The sequence below is a fragment of the Oncorhynchus masou genome, chromosome 30 (genome assembly GCF_036934945.1).
Source record: "Oncorhynchus masou masou isolate Uvic2021 chromosome 30, UVic_Omas_1.1, whole genome shotgun sequence".
Classification (NCBI taxonomy): Eukaryota; Metazoa; Chordata; class Actinopteri; order Salmoniformes; family Salmonidae; genus Oncorhynchus; species Oncorhynchus masou.
The window spans coordinates 18,011,311-18,029,063 of NC_088241.1; the positions used below are offsets into that span (position 1 = coordinate 18,011,311).

At 46.4% G+C, this 17,753-nt stretch overlaps 1 protein-coding gene across 2 annotated transcripts; it reads right to left on the reverse strand.

The window, feature by feature from the left end:
• Positions 1–1,524: 1,524 nt before the first annotated feature.
• LOC135522220 (PR domain zinc finger protein 1-like) lies at positions 1,525–17,470 on the reverse strand. Of its 2 annotated transcripts, none has more exons than XM_064948283.1 (7): positions 17,258–17,470; positions 10,417–10,734; positions 8,472–8,591; positions 7,212–7,464; positions 3,993–5,053; positions 3,756–3,884; positions 1,525–3,639 (listed from the first exon to the last, which is right to left on the reverse strand). In XM_064948283.1, the coding sequence occupies exons 2-7, from the start codon at positions 10,711–10,713 to the stop codon at positions 3,046–3,048; spliced, it is 2,454 nt and encodes an 817-aa protein (XP_064804355.1). In that variant the 5' UTR covers positions 10,714–10,734; positions 17,258–17,470; the 3' UTR covers positions 1,525–3,045. The 2 variants fall into 2 exon arrangements, with proteins under 2 accessions (XP_064804355.1, XP_064804354.1); XM_064948282.1 differs by lacking the exon at positions 17,258–17,470 and adding an exon at positions 12,963–13,166.
• Between the last annotated feature and the right edge of the window lie 283 nt (positions 17,471–17,753).

The window sequence follows — 17,753 nt, forward strand, 5'->3', positions numbered from 1 at the left end:
AAGGTCCAGAGCCATACTGTTTTGAAGCAACATGTTGCCAACTGAGTTTAAGAGATTTATATTCCATGTTCGTTTAGGAACATGAATAGCACCAATGTTTGCGTGTCTCAAGGGTGACTCCACCAAAAAGTATTTCATTTCACAATGTTCAACAACACCATAAACCAATAACATGTTACTCACATTACCAACCAGTTGAGGTGAGGTCCAGTTAGGTTTAGGGAAGCCCAGTAAGTCTGTTTTCACCCACTCAGTCAGTCAAAAAAAGTACCATCCCTAAGTCATGCTAGCTGGGGCAGTGGAACTTGCGGTGTCAACATCTGATTGTTCAGTTTCCCTGATAGTAATAATAGGATGTTGGAGAGAGAGCAAATAGCCCATGCTATGTTAAAGCGAAAACCATTGAGTCAGAAGGTGAGAGCATAGGATGTTTTCGGTTTGACAAAGAGCACGTAGGCTACGCTACAAACTCAGACGACAGTTCTTGTTTGCTAATGCAGAAAATTCTCAAACAGAAGCAAGTTCATAGGCAAATGGTAATGGCTACATTCCAGCTCGTCTTGAAATAAACCAAATAAATGCTAGGTCAGAAACATAAGCCAGCTAGCACAGCTGAGCTATTCAACGTTTACATTATAATAGAGCTTGTTTATGATTGTGCCTTGTAGGTATACATACAGGCAACTGCCAAAATAAAGGAAACAAGTAAACAAGGGTTCTAGCAGATCTGTTCTGGGTTAGGTCCACTCAACCCCTTTATGTTGTTTCCTTTATTTTGGCAGTTACCTGTACGTGCCGTACTCTGAAACCAGAGTAAGGTGATGTGTAGTATTTTTACACTGCCCAAAACCATTGTTTTACTTGGCCAGGAGAAAAACAGGTCTGTTATGCTGCTGTATATACTACACTGTGGGTTTGGTTGTACAGAGCCTGCAGTCTGTACTGAATTATTCACTTTTTCAATGAGCAGACGCTCATGGAGGAAATGGTACAGGATAAACTGAGGATAAAAGACCGACCACAGTTACTATTGCCGTGGGGTAGGGGGATGTGTTCCAAATGTACTCTTATTTCCTTTTCCTCTCTTTTAGTTCAGCACGGCACGCAATAAACTTTTTTTTTTTTTTTTGTGAATGGACAAACATACCGACCATGCATGACTAGAACATTCATAGAAATCTTGTGTTGAGGTCAATGAAAGGTTTGTGTGTCTTCTAAATACACTATTCTCCATTCATTCCATCCCTTGGAAATTCTTCCAGTGTCTTGATTTAAACCAAAAAGACATGCTTACCACTTTGATGATGCCTCATATTGTCCGATGCAAAGTGGTGTCTCATTAGCTTTAACTAGCTACCTCTCCTGTCCTTTCCTCCATGACCACTGATCTGGGGCTACATGAGAGGTGGAAGCAACATGATCTACAAGAACCCATAGAATACTGAGACCCTAATGTCTGCTAGCTGCTTCTCCTAAAGCACAATACCCAAAACAGGAGGCAGATAAAAACTCACACACAAAGAGTCAGATTCGAACTGTGGACATTTATCATAAATTTACATTTTGCACATAAATAACTATGTAAACAGAGACAGTATTTTTTTTTTTAATTTTTCCTCCTCTAGGGCTAAAGATGAAAGGGGATGCTTTGGTCATACTTTAGGGTTGGAGGAAGAGAAGGAGAGAGAAAAAAGAATGGGGACTGATGTGCAACTACTTCCAGGTCACCTGCATGGGGTCAGTTGCTATGGAGACAAACCATATGTCATCTTACAGCCATTATAACAGTCCAATCATATTGAATAGTGGGAGGAGCACCGGCAATTAAGTCATAAAGGGGAGGGGCCAGTGCATAAGAAGGCCGAGGTGCTTTGGTCTGTGCCATTTAAGAATGAGAAGGGGGATACATTTTTCTCAAACAAAACAAAAACTACAAAACCACAGCTAAAGAGCTAACACTTCACAGACAAACAGTACTCTTGGTCTTCTTTTTCGATTCTTTAAAAGTCTCTTCTTTTTGGTGTGTTTGAAACTAAAGCCAAGTAAACTTTGGTTACTCGCCTCAAATCTGACAAATCCCATTTGAGAAGGTTTACTTGGTCTCCTTTTGCTATTGACAGTGTTTTGAAGTCCCCTTGAACTGTGGGTGGGGGATTCCCGGACTCAGTCTTTATATGCTACATATTGACTTCGCTGCACTTTGGATCATGTGGAGCTGCACTCCAGTTCATTTTGGAGTCTTCAAGTAGCAAAAGCAATAAATAGAAACACACTTGCCTTCAGTTTCCCTCTGAACAGACACACACTCCTACTCACAGGCATACAATCATACACACATTGAGGTAACTGTTGTTGAAAATATACAAACAAACAAAAAGCCCTTTTTTGTAGAGCTCAGGATGAGCGTGGACATAGGGACGCTTGCTGGAAGGGTCAGAAGGTCAAGCAACACCTTTTCTTTCTAATCAACAGTTCGTGTTCACCTTTGGCAAAACAAAGTTGTGACCTTTGACCCTTGTTTAACCTGCTATATTGTTTAAATAAAATAAAAAAGAAGTGGGCACCCCTGCTTCTCAACAGGTCACACAGGACAGATACAGGCAGAGAGAGAGAAAGTATATACAAAGAAATGGCCCCAGAGTGAAATCAAAACCAGAAAAACAAACAAACAGTAAATTACAATGAATTACCTGGTCATTGTCAACATCACTTCCACATATTGCTTTTTGAAGACAAAAGATCGCATAATAAATTAAGGAGGTTATATAACAAATTGAACAAAAATAACACTTGGAAGAGAGACAAATAATAGTAATAATAATGATATGAAATCCAGGGTGGATGATTGTCCTGTCTTAAGTGTAGGACACAGTGGAACAGTTTAGTAGTCTGGGGACAGTGTCTCTTGGAGCCCTGAGTACAGAAGTCCCTGAAAGTTTGAAAACCCCAGTCGCTACAACCATCAAAAATATATTTACACTCATTGCTCCTGCTAACCAAGTTCTCAGAGCCACAGTCTGACTCAACGTCCTTTAAACGGTGAGCTCAAGCCTGTTCCTCGGACTCCTGCTTGATCGTGACGTTGGAAGGAAGAAGTGGACTGCTTCGGCGCAGTTTGATAACCGACGTCTCATTGACTGAATTGTACAGGCCGCAACCTGTAGACTGGAGTTCGCTTGCGCCGCCCTTGTGGTGGTGGTAGCCAGAGGTCTTGAGGTCCATCTCCCTCCACAGCATCCCCAGGACCTGCTTCTCCAGGACAGCCTCGACCTCAACCCCTCCCTGGAGCTGGTCCAGCCTCTCAGCGTGGTCGCTCATGTCGAAGCGCTCAATCTCCTCGTTGATGCGCTGGAGCTCTTCCTGGGTGGAGGGGCTGGGGGTGGGGCCACCTGAGGAGGTGACGGCAGCCAGGCAGTAGCCCTTCAGGTGTAGCCGCAGGCTGCACAGGTGAATGTAGTGGCGGTGGCAGTGGGGGCACTTGTGTGGCCGCTCGCGGGAGTGAAGGCGCTTGTGCAGCTTGAGGTGGACAAACTGGGTGAACTTGGCAGGGCAGAGCTTGCACGAGTAGGGCTTCTCACCCGAGTGGAGGCGCAGGTGGGTCTTTAGGTTGCTGGTGCTGCTGAAGCGCTTATGGCACACCTGGGGGGAAAGAGGACAAGGGTTAGAGGAGGAAGTTCAGCGTTGCTTATGTATATGCTGCAGCTAGCTAGCTTAATAGACTTCGAGGCTAGCATAGAATTTGTGGTGGTCTTTACCGAGCACTCATGGGGCTTCTCTCCAGTGTGCACCAGGAAGTGTTTCTGCAGGTGGGCCAGCTGGGTGAAGCCCTTACTGCAGGTCGAACACTTGAAGGGTCGCTCACCGCTGTGGACACGCAAGTGCACCTAAACACAGCAAGGACACAATGATGTCAGTTGGGTTCAATGCAAGGGAACACAAAGTAGTCTGGCTGCATGGAATGAAGGGAGCGAACAGAATGTCTCCAGTCTCACCTTGAGGTTAGAGAGTTGGCCGAAGGTCTTGCTGCAGACGTTACACTCGTACTTGATCTTGCCGTTCTGCTTCTTGAGTGGGTAAGGCAGGGTCTTGTAGCCTGTAGAGCCACCACCCCGCTTCATCTTGCTCAGGTTCATGGCCTCCTCCTCTTGCCGGCCGCTGGCACTGCCCAGCAGTGCTGAGGTAGGCTTGGTGGGCACACGCTCGCTAGGGGCTGCCGTGCCCGCTGTAGGGGAGCCGCTGGTGGGGGCGTGGGGGTGCCCGTGTGGGTGAGGATGAGCATGGCCAGGGTAGGGGTGATTGGGGTAGTGGGGGCCGGCCTTGTCCTTGAGGGTGGTGGCGGCCGAGAAGGCACTGGTGGGGGCGGAGTGGAGGAAGTCCCTGTGGGTGGAGAATGAGGGGTGGGAGGAGTCAGGCAGTAAGAACCTTCTCCCCGCCTCCCCAGGCAGCAGGGGCATGTGGGGGGGCAGCAGGCTGCTGAAGAGAGGGTACATTCTTGGAAACATGCCCCCAACAGTGGGCACCCCACCCCCAGGTAGTGGGTAGTGGTGGGGTAGCATGTAGCGGGAGTAGTGGGGGCCGGGAGGGTAGAATGGCGAGGAAAGGGGGGCGGCTGGTGGAGAGTAGCCTGGGAAGGGACCCAAACCTCGGGAGTAAAAAGAGGAGGATGGGGGTGTGGGTTGGGGAGCTGCGGGGCTACCATGGGGGCTACTCTCCGGACTGCTCCGCGCCGACGGACTTGGGGTCGCTGACGACTGGTTGCCTGGTGATCTGATCGCTGTGTAACCAAACTGTACCGTGCTGGTCTTACAACTCAGGAACTCTTCAGTCAGATGAGGGTGGGGGCGGAATGGGGGGTAGAGGGCACGGGGGTACAGAGGTCGCTCGGGGCTGTCGGCACAGCGGGGTCGCGTGGCCAGTGGCCGGCTGGGCTCCCTCTTGCTGGAGGTGGTGGGGCCCCTGAGGATGGAGGAGACACTGTGTTCTATCTTGACTGGGGCGCTGCTGCTGACATGCTCCTCACTGGCCTGCTGCTTGGCTTCCAGCAGAGACTGCTCTGTAGAGGAGGGAGAGAGAGAGAGAGAGGTCAGACACACTGTTCTCCCTCTGACTGAAGACCACGTTTCCCTTTGACTTGGTGTCAGGAGCATTTTAAAGTGCCCACAGGAAGAAAAACTTATCTAGACATGTCTTTAGCTTAGGAGAAATAATGGTCTTTGAGCTGTAGAGTGTAAGGGGGGAGGAGGGGTTAGGAACACAGTAACCCAGTGGTCCAATTAGAGCGACAGATTTGACGAACGATCATGGGGGGCTAAAAGACAGGAAGTGAGGCGTGACGGCTGCCTCTGGGCAGGGTGTGCGTGTGTGTATAGAGGTGGTCTGGGGGCAGATAAAAATCAAGATAAAAATCCAAATGGGGGCAGGGCTGATTGAAAGTTTCCTCTCCAAAATTTGGCCTCAACCTGCCCTCTCCTCCTGACTCTCTCCCCCTGTCTCACACACACACCCCATAACAAAGAGGCCTTTGTCGCTTCCAGGCTACACACACTAAATGCCTCTGCATGTCGGTTAGCACATCCTCACCTGTTAAACCTCCATCAGAGTTGGGATTTAGAGCTGACGTCAATCCCATCCATTTACTACCCATTGAACCTTTACTAGAGGGTCACGAATCTGTGTGCGCATGTCCACTAACGTGTATATACATTAAGCTTTCCAGCACTCAGAATTACTCGACAGACTTTCAACCAACACAGTGACCCCCACACCACTACAGCGGCAGTATGTAAACAGAGGTTATCAGTGTGCCCCCCTTTCCTCCTCTCTGTCCTCCCCCTCAGATAACACCACTCCCAGCCCTCCTCTCTTTCCCCTCCTTTCTTACAGAAAACAAACAGGGTGGCCATCTTGGAGATATCAATCTGTCAGCACAGTCCCACCGCCAGGAAGTTCAAGTAGTCAATAGAGGAGACGCTTTTCTTCCTCTCCTCCCTCCCTCCCCTGTCTCTCCACTTTTAAAGTGCCAAATAAATTAGGGAGAACGCCAAGGAGCCGTCAGCCCGTCACACACAAACACGCACAGGGGCACGTGTGCGCACACACACTTTTGAGATTAAAAGAGTGAGTGTGTTGGAATGAAATGCCTCTCCGGGTATGTGTGTGCTTGCATGCAAGGGAGAGGGGGTGTGAGTAGGATAGTATGCGTTTGAACGAACACACATTTAGAACAGGAAATGCTAACAGGTGCCATACGTCTGTGCAAAACTTATTGTCATTGATTGTCACACACACACTCAAATATGGAGAAAGAAAAACAGCTGTCACACAAAGAGGGAGAGCGAGAAGAGCTGGAGTTCAGTCATTTCAGACCAGCCAGTTCTGCTGACTCACACACAACCAAGACACACACATACGTCTGGTTCTACTATGACTGGGTTAATGGAGAAAGACACAGGGAGAGAGATGGACCGAGACAGAGAAGAAAGAGGTGAGTATGTCGTCATTCCCAGGTCAACAGGGACACCTGCAGTAGTGGGGTGGTTTAATTACAGGGGCCATAGAGAAAGAGTAGGGGCCAGAGGGGCCAGTACCATGAGGGCACCCAGGACCCTGTGTCTCTCTGCCCCAGGAGATGTGCATCTCCCGGGGAACTGTAGTCACTACCTACTACACCTGGAGGCAGAATGCTGGCTCCTCCCATCCTACTCTGTCTGGCGCTCTCTCTCTCGCTCACTCTTTTCCCTCCAATCCATCGCACTCTTGTTTTTTTTTGCTTCCTCACACACTTACTCATATTTGCATTTAGCTGATTGACTTTATGACCAGAGTGACCACACACACGCAACGGTGGCGCTGACAGAGATGAAAGGTCGAGGGGCTGTGTGTGGTAATGCCAGGCTGATGTTCAGAGAGGAAGGAGACGTGGCTCCCCTCAGAAACACTGTCAGGCTCTCAAAAATATACACTCTCACGACACACACCAACACTGAGCAGGTATGTGCTAAATAAAAGAACTCACACTCAAGATGACCATGGAAAGTTAATCAACATAACACCAATAGTACACTAATATTACTATACGTCCAAGGATACAGTGTTATTACTATGTAATAAAGAATTGCATACAGTATATGATCATTATATAACTGACAGTTTACAGTGTTATTACTATGGTATAACATCCATGTAATAAGGTTTCATATGAAAGGTCTTACTGAGTTTCTGCATCATGAGCTCTCCAGAGGGCGGGTAGTGGAGGCGGTGAGCGAACTCTGGGCAGTACCACACCAGCAGCTCGGTGCCAGGGGGGATGGCCCTCACCGTGTAGAAGTAGATGTTCGTGCCAGTCTGGCACGCCGCCAGGTTCTGCTCCCCCGCCGAGTGGGCCGGGTTGACGTAGCGCATCCAGTTAGACCGCTCCTCGTCCAGGCCGTCCACAAAGTGGTGGAAGTCGCCCTCCGAGTAGATCTGAGGGGACGGAGAGTAAGGAAATGGTCAAAGGTTAACGGGCAAGGAAGTCTCAATGGCAAGTTTAGAACGCTCCAGAAAAACTGTGCTGAGTAACGACTAAATATGTCGACAAATCATATTTTCAGCAGCGCGAGTGTAACATCATTAAAGAGTAGACTCGTTCAATCTCTCCCCTCCTCCACTCCAGACCTTATAGCCAGTTATACAGACAGAGATGGTGAGACAGCGAGTAGGAGCCTCTCCTCTCTTATACACGTCCAAAGGAGTTGAGTCAGAGAATACGTCACGCCGACAATGTCAACCACACTCATTCTGAATCTTCCCCCACTCATAGACCAGCCTCTCGCCTATCTGATTGTGGCCATCAACACCATCATCGAGAGAGAGGCCTATAACTCTGTTGTTGTGGTTTGCCTGAGCAAGGGACATGAAATAGAACACATTGCTTTGGGATGTTGTTGAATCTAGGTGAGTGCCTGTGTGTGTGTGTGGTGGTGGGGGGGGGGGGTGCTACATTGTATGAGTGCTACATTGTCATTGTTCCTGGAAGTGACACTGAAGCACTGTTCCTGTGTACAGTGTAAAATTGTCATATTCCTCCACCATTGTTCCACTACAGTTCTTACTGTACTAGCTGCCACACTTACTGATCAGACAACCACTATTGAACAGCAGGCTTCACCCAGCAGATGTATCATGATGAAATCGGTGTTGTGTGTGTCTGAGACAAGTATGTCTATAAAAACTGCATACACACAGGATGTACCACACACACACAGTGGAGAGCCTTAGTCTCAGAATGATTAGAGAGAAAACCCCTTCTGTCTCCACACACAAACTTCTTCAGAATGCAGAGACCCTGGCTGTGACATCACACTCAGTCAGTCAGTGGAACAGGAAATGACCTATGATTGTTTTTCTTCCTCTGTGGCTGTCTTTTACTGAAAGTGAAGCCCTCGCTGTGTGTGTGTGTGTGTTAGTGGACAGGAGGGAAAACCACTCACCCTCCAGAAGTACTTCCTGTTGGCGTCTTTGGGGACGCTGTCTGCAGTGTAAATCTGACCCACCAAGGGGCCGAAGCGTGTTCCTTTGGGGATGTACTCTCTGCTGGCCACTCCAATCACCTACAGGACAGCGATAAAGACCATTAGTTGAAGTGTGTGTGTGTTCTGTGGTTAGAGGATTTACGTTATCGCATCCTGCCAGGAGGTCACAGTCTTCACATGAAGACGGCCGGAAGAACCCATCATGATCAAATCAACAAACAAGGCTGCCTCCCTCTCTGTGTGTGTTTAATTACTACTCTGTACTAGAAAGAATCTGTGGCCTAAGTTGGGAATTGGACAGTCACACTTTTTCCACAAGCCACATTTGCTGTGTGTTTTAAGTGTGTGAACATAAGCAAACACACACCTAACCTTTATCCAGTGCCAACAGGAAGAGTTAGACACCCTGAGGGAAAGAGTTTCCTCCATCTCAGCCAGGTTGTGACACAGAGCATCTCGCCCTCCTCGCCTCACCTTCTCTGCTCCTTTCTAATTGACCACAGGGCCACTCCCTCTGACACCCACTCTCCGAACCACACAACACACCCTACCACATCAAAACAACTCATTATCTAAATAGACTATTTGCCTTAGAGGAAGATATCCACACCTGATATTGAAGTGCTTTTGTTCCTTGCAAAACAATTTACATTAAAAATAGAAGGGAAAGAAATTGAAATGGGAGGGAGGAAGGAAGAACAGCAAGGGAAGTGCATCCGTCTGAAACAGAGGGATTATCAAACCTAGACGTTCAGCTTCTCCTAACCATGATAAACTCTGATGTATTCACCAAACCCCCTACACATAGTCTACACTTGCACGCACGCGTGCGCACGCACACACACCCTTTCCCCCTTCATGCATATCCTACACAAAACACCCACCCCCTAAAGGATTGGGAAATCCCCCTTCCCATTTCCACCCCAGGGCCAGACCATGCCTCAAGATTAGGGGTGTTTTGAGGATAACTTATTAACTGACTTTACAATGCTCTCTAAATGACTAAGTCAATATCCTTTGATCACTGGTAAATGCTATATTCTTTCTACATCCTCTCATTTTCCTCTATCAATCTTAGTGGTCCCTTCTGTGAAGGTGATAAATATTGACTGATACCGTATCAGGTCATAAACAAACGTGGTGGGAAACACTCATTCTCACACACACAGGGTGATAAGAAACAGATGAGCAATGACGAGAAAATCTATTAATTGCAACCAAATCATGCGGTCTTGATCAGGTTAAAGCCACAAAATGCAACACGCTCCCCCACCTAACCTTGTGACCCCTCACACATATTCTACAGTGTTCAACAGTTAGACTGGGGATAAGTTCGGGTTGTGAAGAAGGTGATATTTGGACAGAGTTAGACAGGTAGGTATGTAGGTAGGGAGAGCTGGGTCTGGTCTCGTGTAGGACTGACTAGTGCGCCCTCTAGGGGATAGAAGAGACAGCGCGACAAAGTGAGAACATCGAGAGATAACCATTTTCCATACCTGTCTCTGTGTGTCTATCAGGATGTGTTGATGAAGCTCCTGTCAACAGCAGGACTAAGTATGATTAATGACTCTTCATGGATGGGTGGGAGCTCATTTCTCACTGCGGAGGCTCTGTAGCAACTTGCATCACACCTCAGAGAGAGTGTGTATGAATTCCCCTCCACACTGGGCTTCCACACCGCTCCTACAACACATACAGGTCGTCGCCGTGCTCCAGTGTACGATCTTTAACAACGAGACACGCTCCTCTCCACAATTTCCCCTGGCTGACATTTCTCCTGCTGTCATATTTTACCTAAAGTGGAGTCATGCGAGTTTGGGGGGGGGGCATATGGGTTTACAGACGGTGTGTGTATTTATGCAGGTACACACACACACACACACACACACACGTGTCCTCCTACCTCTTTGGATTCCGCTAGTTGTTTGAAGGCCAGGTTACGAGGCAACGAGGCCTCTGCTCTCGTTAACCCCTCGCTCTCCGTTCCTGCCTCCCGCGGAGTATCCTTGACAGTGTAGGTACACTTCTCCTCAAACTCTGCCTCCGTCCACTTCATCATATCCGCCTCCTCCATCTTAGAGTCTGTGTCGGTGGCCATTTTGGATCCTGTGCCCATCTGAGTTTCCGTGTCCCTGTGGGGTTCTGTGTCCATTTTGACGACGTCGTGCTCTACGGTGTGGGCCCCCTCAGTAGTCAACATGGCCGAGCTATGAGAGGTAGCCTGAGAAAGGGAGAGCGAGTGAGAGAAAAAAAAGATCAAGAGAAACAGACAGATGGAGAGAAGGAGAAAGGAAAAAAAATGTAGAAGGGGAGAGATGAGATAAAGAGAACAGAAAGAAAGACAAGGGGGAGAAAAAGAAGGGGGGAGCGTTATTATCCAGTATGAGTCAGTGAGTGGCGAGTTCCTTTGAGACTGGCTGACTAAGCAGACAGTGTCTGTGCTCTCTCTGTGGGAACAAGAGCCACAGTCGACCGACCCCACTAGCCTCCAGCCCAGGACAGTCTGATCCCCACTACTCTCTACTTAGAGGGAAACACTCAATCACAGGAAACCATCAACTCTATTCAGATAAGTTACATAAAAACTTATTGAATCCAGAGTGAAAAGTCTATGAATGTTTTATTACAGATGAGTTGTGTGACCCAAGAGTATGCATGTGTTATATACTGTATGCTGATCTGGCTAGTGTCTCAGGGCAAGACAGATTTGTGTAAATAGGTTGACCAGTCATTGGTCAATGGCAGCCAAGCTGTGAGTCCTTTCTGTGGGCTATGTAAGCTGGCATAAGGTCAGGGCCAGCCACGCTACCCCCCCGGTCTCTCCCCCCCCTCTTCATTCTCTACCCCTCCCCCTCCACCCCTCTTCATTCCCTCTGTACCCTTCTCCCACTCTGTCCAACTCTACATCTGTCTAGCCTACCCTTCTTCATTCTCCCTCCTTGTCAAACTGTCAACATCAGTATCTTAATCCCCCTCTTCCTAATGCTCTCACTGTCCCTGTCCCTCTACATCCCCAGGGTGGAAAAAGAGTCACAAACAGGGGAAGGCGGAGGAAGGAAATCCTGTCTGGGTCTGAATGGAGCTAAAATTGGAAGCAGAGTAGCGGAACCGGCAAATCATCCCCAAGTGTGTGTGGGACAGTCGGGAGGGAGCGCCAAACTTCTCCCATTTGAGGGGCCACAGCAGCACAAACAAACTTCAAACGCTCCCCACCCAAGACCATCTCTCACACACAAAAAAAGTGTACGTAGAATAAATGATTGTATGTCACAGATTGTCAAATTTCAAGGCTGATGATAGACTGAAATGCAACCTTATACGCCGTCACTCACTCACAGAATTCAGGAAAAACGTACCATAACCCACACCAGAAATCTACTTGACCCTCCAACAATCTCCAAAACTAAATCACAACTAAAACCTTGACAAAATTCCCCAAACCTTGACAAAATTCAACATGACCCTATACTCAACAACATTCACTCAAGCCAACAAAACAGGTTCCTAGGAGACTAGTGTAATTAATGAACTTACGGAAGAGTAACAGAACAAATCGTTTTTCCAACATTTCTTTAAAACAAACTGTACGACAAACAATATCCCAAATAATTACATACATGAAATTATAATACAACAAACTAGGATATTCCATTTCAATTTAGAGTAGATCCTTTCAAACTATTTAATATTGTGATATTATTTATTGGACATTGATTTCATGAATATCCTTTAAAGGGATTTAAATATATAGATAAATATAATACCAAACACTAGTCAAAATCTGTTCCTGCTAATAAAGACATCTTTCTATGACAGCTGTGCAAAACTAATACTGAAACTGAGAACCTGTCCAACTGATTTATCCCCCCCCCCCCACACACACACACACACACACACACACTTCTGTTCAAATATTAAAATAACACTACTGATATTGTTTAAAAACAGACTTTGAAAATACAAGTTTCAAATTTAAGCAAGCTATAACCAATGACAATTCCTGGAATTTTAATAATTAAAATAATTCTGCTGAAGTGGACAAACTACAATAAGCTTTTAACAATTTAAACCATCTCAATACTCAAAATGATTGCATTTAAATATTCTATTACACAATATATTGAAAGTTTAACCAACTCATTGCATAATGGAGTGGCCAGACAAACAAGGAGAAAACCTTATTTATATAAGTCATAAGTCATAAAATAAACCTTCATATGTTGTTGTCACTGGATTCATTTAGAAAAGTCTTTGTTCGATTCTTATTACAAGCAAAACAAATGTAATACACAACTTTAAATTAAAATCCTCAAAACTAATAATATAATTTAGAAAAAAATGTAGTAAATGTGTCCTTAAAATAAAGTGAAAGTACCAAAATAATAATATATATTTTTTAAATTCTACAAGACTCCTTCTCCATTGACTAGGGTTCAGTAGCGTACTCACCGAGAAGCTTTGGTCCCAGCCACACATAGGGCCGAATGATCTATCACCTGGGTGAGTGTGTTTGTGTGCGCACGTGGGACAGGTGCAGTTCACCCTCTCCCCCTCTGATCCAAGCACTATTCCAGAGTGTGAGTGCTGTGTGTGAGCGCGTGTGTCTGCTCCAGTGAGTGCCTTCTGTTTAACTGACTGCCCCTTGACAAGTGAGGGAGATGTTGATTCACTCAGTGGTCCCTCCCTCATTCAGTCTCCACTCCCCCTCTCAAGGACCGCCCACCACCATGAGGAACACGATCGCTTTCAGCTCATTCAGGGTAGCAGTGGCAAACGCACAATGCCCTATGGAAATAGCAGGCGCTTTCACCTGAGGCATGAGATCTTGCTGCTCCACACAACAATATCGATTGGAACATAAAAGTACCATCACACACCTGAACATAAATTCAAACATTCTCCTGCAGGCTTCGAAAAACTTTAATATGTTAGAAAAGGTTGCCAGTTCCACATCAAAGTCTCAAAAACATATTCCCTTAACATAGGTGACTGTTGGGGAACGGTGCAACTATTATATATCAACAACCCCCCACAAACACACATAGATTGGGGGAGGGGGGGATTTATGAGTCTTAATGTAGAAGGAGGACATCCTGTGACAGTGACTCAATGCCCCTATACTGTTTACCCAGCACAGAGCTGCGGACAGACGTTCCTCACACACACAGATACACACCCTCTAGAGGGCGACACTGGACTGGCCTCATGGCTCAGTCTCACCAACACATCCCTCTCTATCTCTTTGCCTCTGGTAATAAACTGAGGCATAAAAAGACCAGGGCTTGCTGCCCCTGGTTAAATAAAACACTAAACACCGTCTCTCCTCCTCCATCTAGTCCTCTTTTTCTCCATCCGTGATCTGTATATCAGATCCTCATAGCAAAGCCCACTCAAAGCAAGCAACCATGTCCTGGAATTCAACTGGAAATCCCCTACTCTCCCCCTCTTGATTGACATTAGTCTTGAGTGGGGCGGAGTGGAGCGAGGGCTAATGAAGAATGATAATGAAGAAAATAAAACATGAGGCAGGGGAGGGCGACAGGGGGGGGGGGGGGAGAAAGAAAGGACATAACCGGGTCTTCAATCCCTCCCTCTTCCTTTCTCCCCTCCCACTGGTGACAGAGAGTTGACCACATCACTCGCTGCCTACTCCTTCCTGCCAACAGACGACCCACCGGCCCCAAACACACACGATCTGCACCCCAGCTGGTCTACATGATCATGCTCTGTAGCGACCAACCCCTACCAAAAAAAACATCTCCCTCCCTCCAGAAAAACAAGATTTCAACTAAACAAAAAAACAAGAGAGAAAATAACATCTTATCCCTTTTGAAAGTCACATGTGGTCCATCCCTACCCGCTTGCTCGCTAGGAACAATCTGGGCCCAGTAGGCTCTCCTGATCCCTTTCCCCTCTCCTCAAACTGTAAAGGAAGGAGGGGGCGCAGGCAGGCCTGAGGCTGGGGGGGTAGGGAGGGGTCCCTCTGCTCTGAAGTCAAATGGCTCTTTTTGTTTATGCACTGGCCGAGGAGGGTATTTAATGTGGCCTGCATGCCTGGAGGAGAGGTGGGGGGGGGGGCACACAAAGAAGGGCATGGGGACCTCCTGTCTCTGTTAGTTTTACAGAGGGCTCCTATCAGGGCTAAGAGTATAACACACACAGCATAATTGTGGTGCCAACACATCAGGAGGTAGGGATTATGAAAAGAAAGAAGAGAAAGGCGGTGAGGACGAGAGTGGGTGGAATGGGTGGGGGTGGCTAAACCACAGGTGAGATTAGCAGTCATTCCAAATTCCTGGTTCCCTCTGAGACAAGAGGCAAACTTTATTGACTTCATAGCAGATACAGCTTAACGGTCCTGCTTTTCATGTTCTTGTTGTCACAAAAAGAGAAGTACTGGCTACACTGTCCATTTCTCATTCAAACGCCCTGACTGTTATTTACATTGTGAGAGAGTTTGAATATCACAATCAATGTTCCCAAAACTTTCCCCACAACAGTAGTGGATCTTATCTTGAGAGTTGATCTGGAGTGTCACTGATTTTCTCCCCTTTGTCACAATATGTTTTAATTCCGGTCTACTGGATGCCTCTCACAAGATCATAGCAAGAAGATTGTTATTGACCATTTCCTGTGGCATGTGTGTGTCAAACAAAGCTTGTATCCGCTTGAACTTTCCTCAAAAAGTATGTGCGCGGAGGAGGCACAGTGGATTTGGGTGTTGTTCTGGAAAGAGTTAGAGGGGGGGGGGTTAGACCAAGCCATTATCCCATTTGGGCTGAGGGACCTGTGTGTGTAGACGCGTGGCATGCATCAGGTCGAGCCCCCCTACAGCGTAGAGCAGGGTGGGGTTGAGGCATTGCAGTAGCTCTCCTCATCTTGCCTATCCACCGCGGCTGCACACTCACACACACACACCACACACACACACCCCCCTCAGCCATCTGGAGGGACTGTCCACACGGCGGACACGTGTGTTACGATCGACACCACCAGACAGTCACCCTCCTTAACCCAGAGGAAGAGCTAATCATGGTCTATTTGGCACATGCCACCGATTACATTGTACTTTTCATTAAGAGTGAAACAGGGGCCAGTGGCATTGACACACTGCTGACAATGAGGCAAGGAAAGAGGGGAGTGAGAGTTAGCCCATCAAACACTGGAGTCCAGATAGAGCTGGCCTGCCACTATCACAAACGTCAAATGATGTAATGACTTCATCACTTCCTGTAATAAAAATACTACAATGTTTGCTTCATAACTCAAATGCACATTTCCCAAATATTAGATTTATGAAATCTTAATTTTGCATTAACTCAAAGACTGAACAATAGTGTAGAATGACAATTGTGTAAGTAACAAGACTGAGATTCTCTTGTTTTTCACAGAAAGAAACGGATGTGTGTGCGACTCATACTCATACCCTGGGCAAAACGGACTCAACTCTAGAAACTATAAATGAAACTTTCAACCACTAAATAGAGAAACCTATTTAAGCTCGCAGACCTTTTCCGCAGGTAAATGTTTACCGAGGTTCACAGTGCATTCCCGTAAACAACCCGAAACGTGCGTCCAGTCACAACCAGAATCACATGCCTCTTTTCGGCAATGTGAGGGAAGTCATAAGCCTACTGCACACACAATGATGAGCACAGCACTTTGTGATAACACAACCTTCCAACGTGGCTGCGTCATCGGACAAATGTCGAATTACTGACATTTGTATGATAGCATTGATAAGCATATGTAAACCACACCATGGTTTAAAAAAAAACGTTTTATACACCTATGAGCAGAGTGGGCAACGAATCATAAAACAATAGGACATATGATCCTAGGGCCTTTGCTATAGCCCAAATACTGCCCACGACAGCTGTACTTAAAAAACAATGTTTATGTAGTTGTCAGGTTGTGGTATGTGTTACACTGGACAGATATAGGCTAATGTACCATACCCCCGTGCCCGTGACAGCAAGCAAAGCGTTGCGCAGCGGGTGTTCAACTGTTAAAAACTGTCAAATGCCCGGTCGGGCACATTTGCCAGTTTAGCGAACGCCATGGTGTAAAGATCGAATCAGCACAATGAATAACCAGTGCAAGACGAGATTGTCGGATAAGAAGCGAAACGGGGCTAACAGGTCAACTCGTCCAAAATATCGGGTTGTTATCCGACTTATTTGTCGGGTTAAAGAATGTAAAAGGACTGAACTTTAGGCTACGCAAAAAAAACTCACTTCCAGTCATGTATACTATGCAATCACTTTCGATTCATAGCAGGGTCATTCAATGCGACTCAATTCAATTCCTTATCGCATTCTTAACTGAATGACCACACAATTCAATGTTTGTTTTCATCAGTAGGCTAATATAGAGTTGCAACAAAAGGGAAGAGGATTTTCAGAAAATTATTTAATTTAGCCAAACAATTGTGAATATTTGTAAAAATATATTGTCAGGCAGTGTTGCGGAGTAGCTTATCTGTAGGCCTACTATTAAGCAATTAGCCTGCTAAACATGAAATTAGGATAATGTTTATGGCGACAGGTTATATAGCCTATAGGCTACATACACAACAGAATGTGAATGAAATGCGACAACGTGATAATGTCGGCTGCTCTAATGTCTTAATTCAAGACGAACTTTTAGCCTACACTAAACAACGTAGCAAATACATGTAAACTATTCAATGTTGTTTATCAAACGGCAGGGACCGAAGCGAAGCGGGGTGCAAGCTCTTTTACCTGTCCGCGCTATGAAGCTCCTGCAGCGGAGCGCTGGAAGATATCCTTTTCCCAATTTCCAAACTCAGGCGCTGCTGGCCTAGGTCCGATCGTATCTCTTTGTCGTGCGTGTATCCTATGAAATTGTTGAGGTGAGTCTGTAGTCTACAGTTTCCATACAAAGTAGCCTACCCCTTCTTTCCGCGCCCAAGTCTGCTCCACCCAAAACTGTAATTAGGATTAAGACAAGCAATTAACAAAACAAACTCTCCTGCGCCGACGCTTTCGATAACTGATGGAGCAATTGTTAGTTAAAGTAACACCTCCCGTTTCCAACATTTGCATTGTGCTTAAAGGACATTAACATGTTCGTTTAGGATAGCCTAAATGTCGAGGAAGTTTTAGACGCCTTCGCCCCTCTGCACCCACTGTGAAGGCTGCTAAAATTTAACAGAGGAGACAATGAATCAATAGGCAATAGTTACAAAGTCACGTCTTTGTAATGTGTATATTTGAA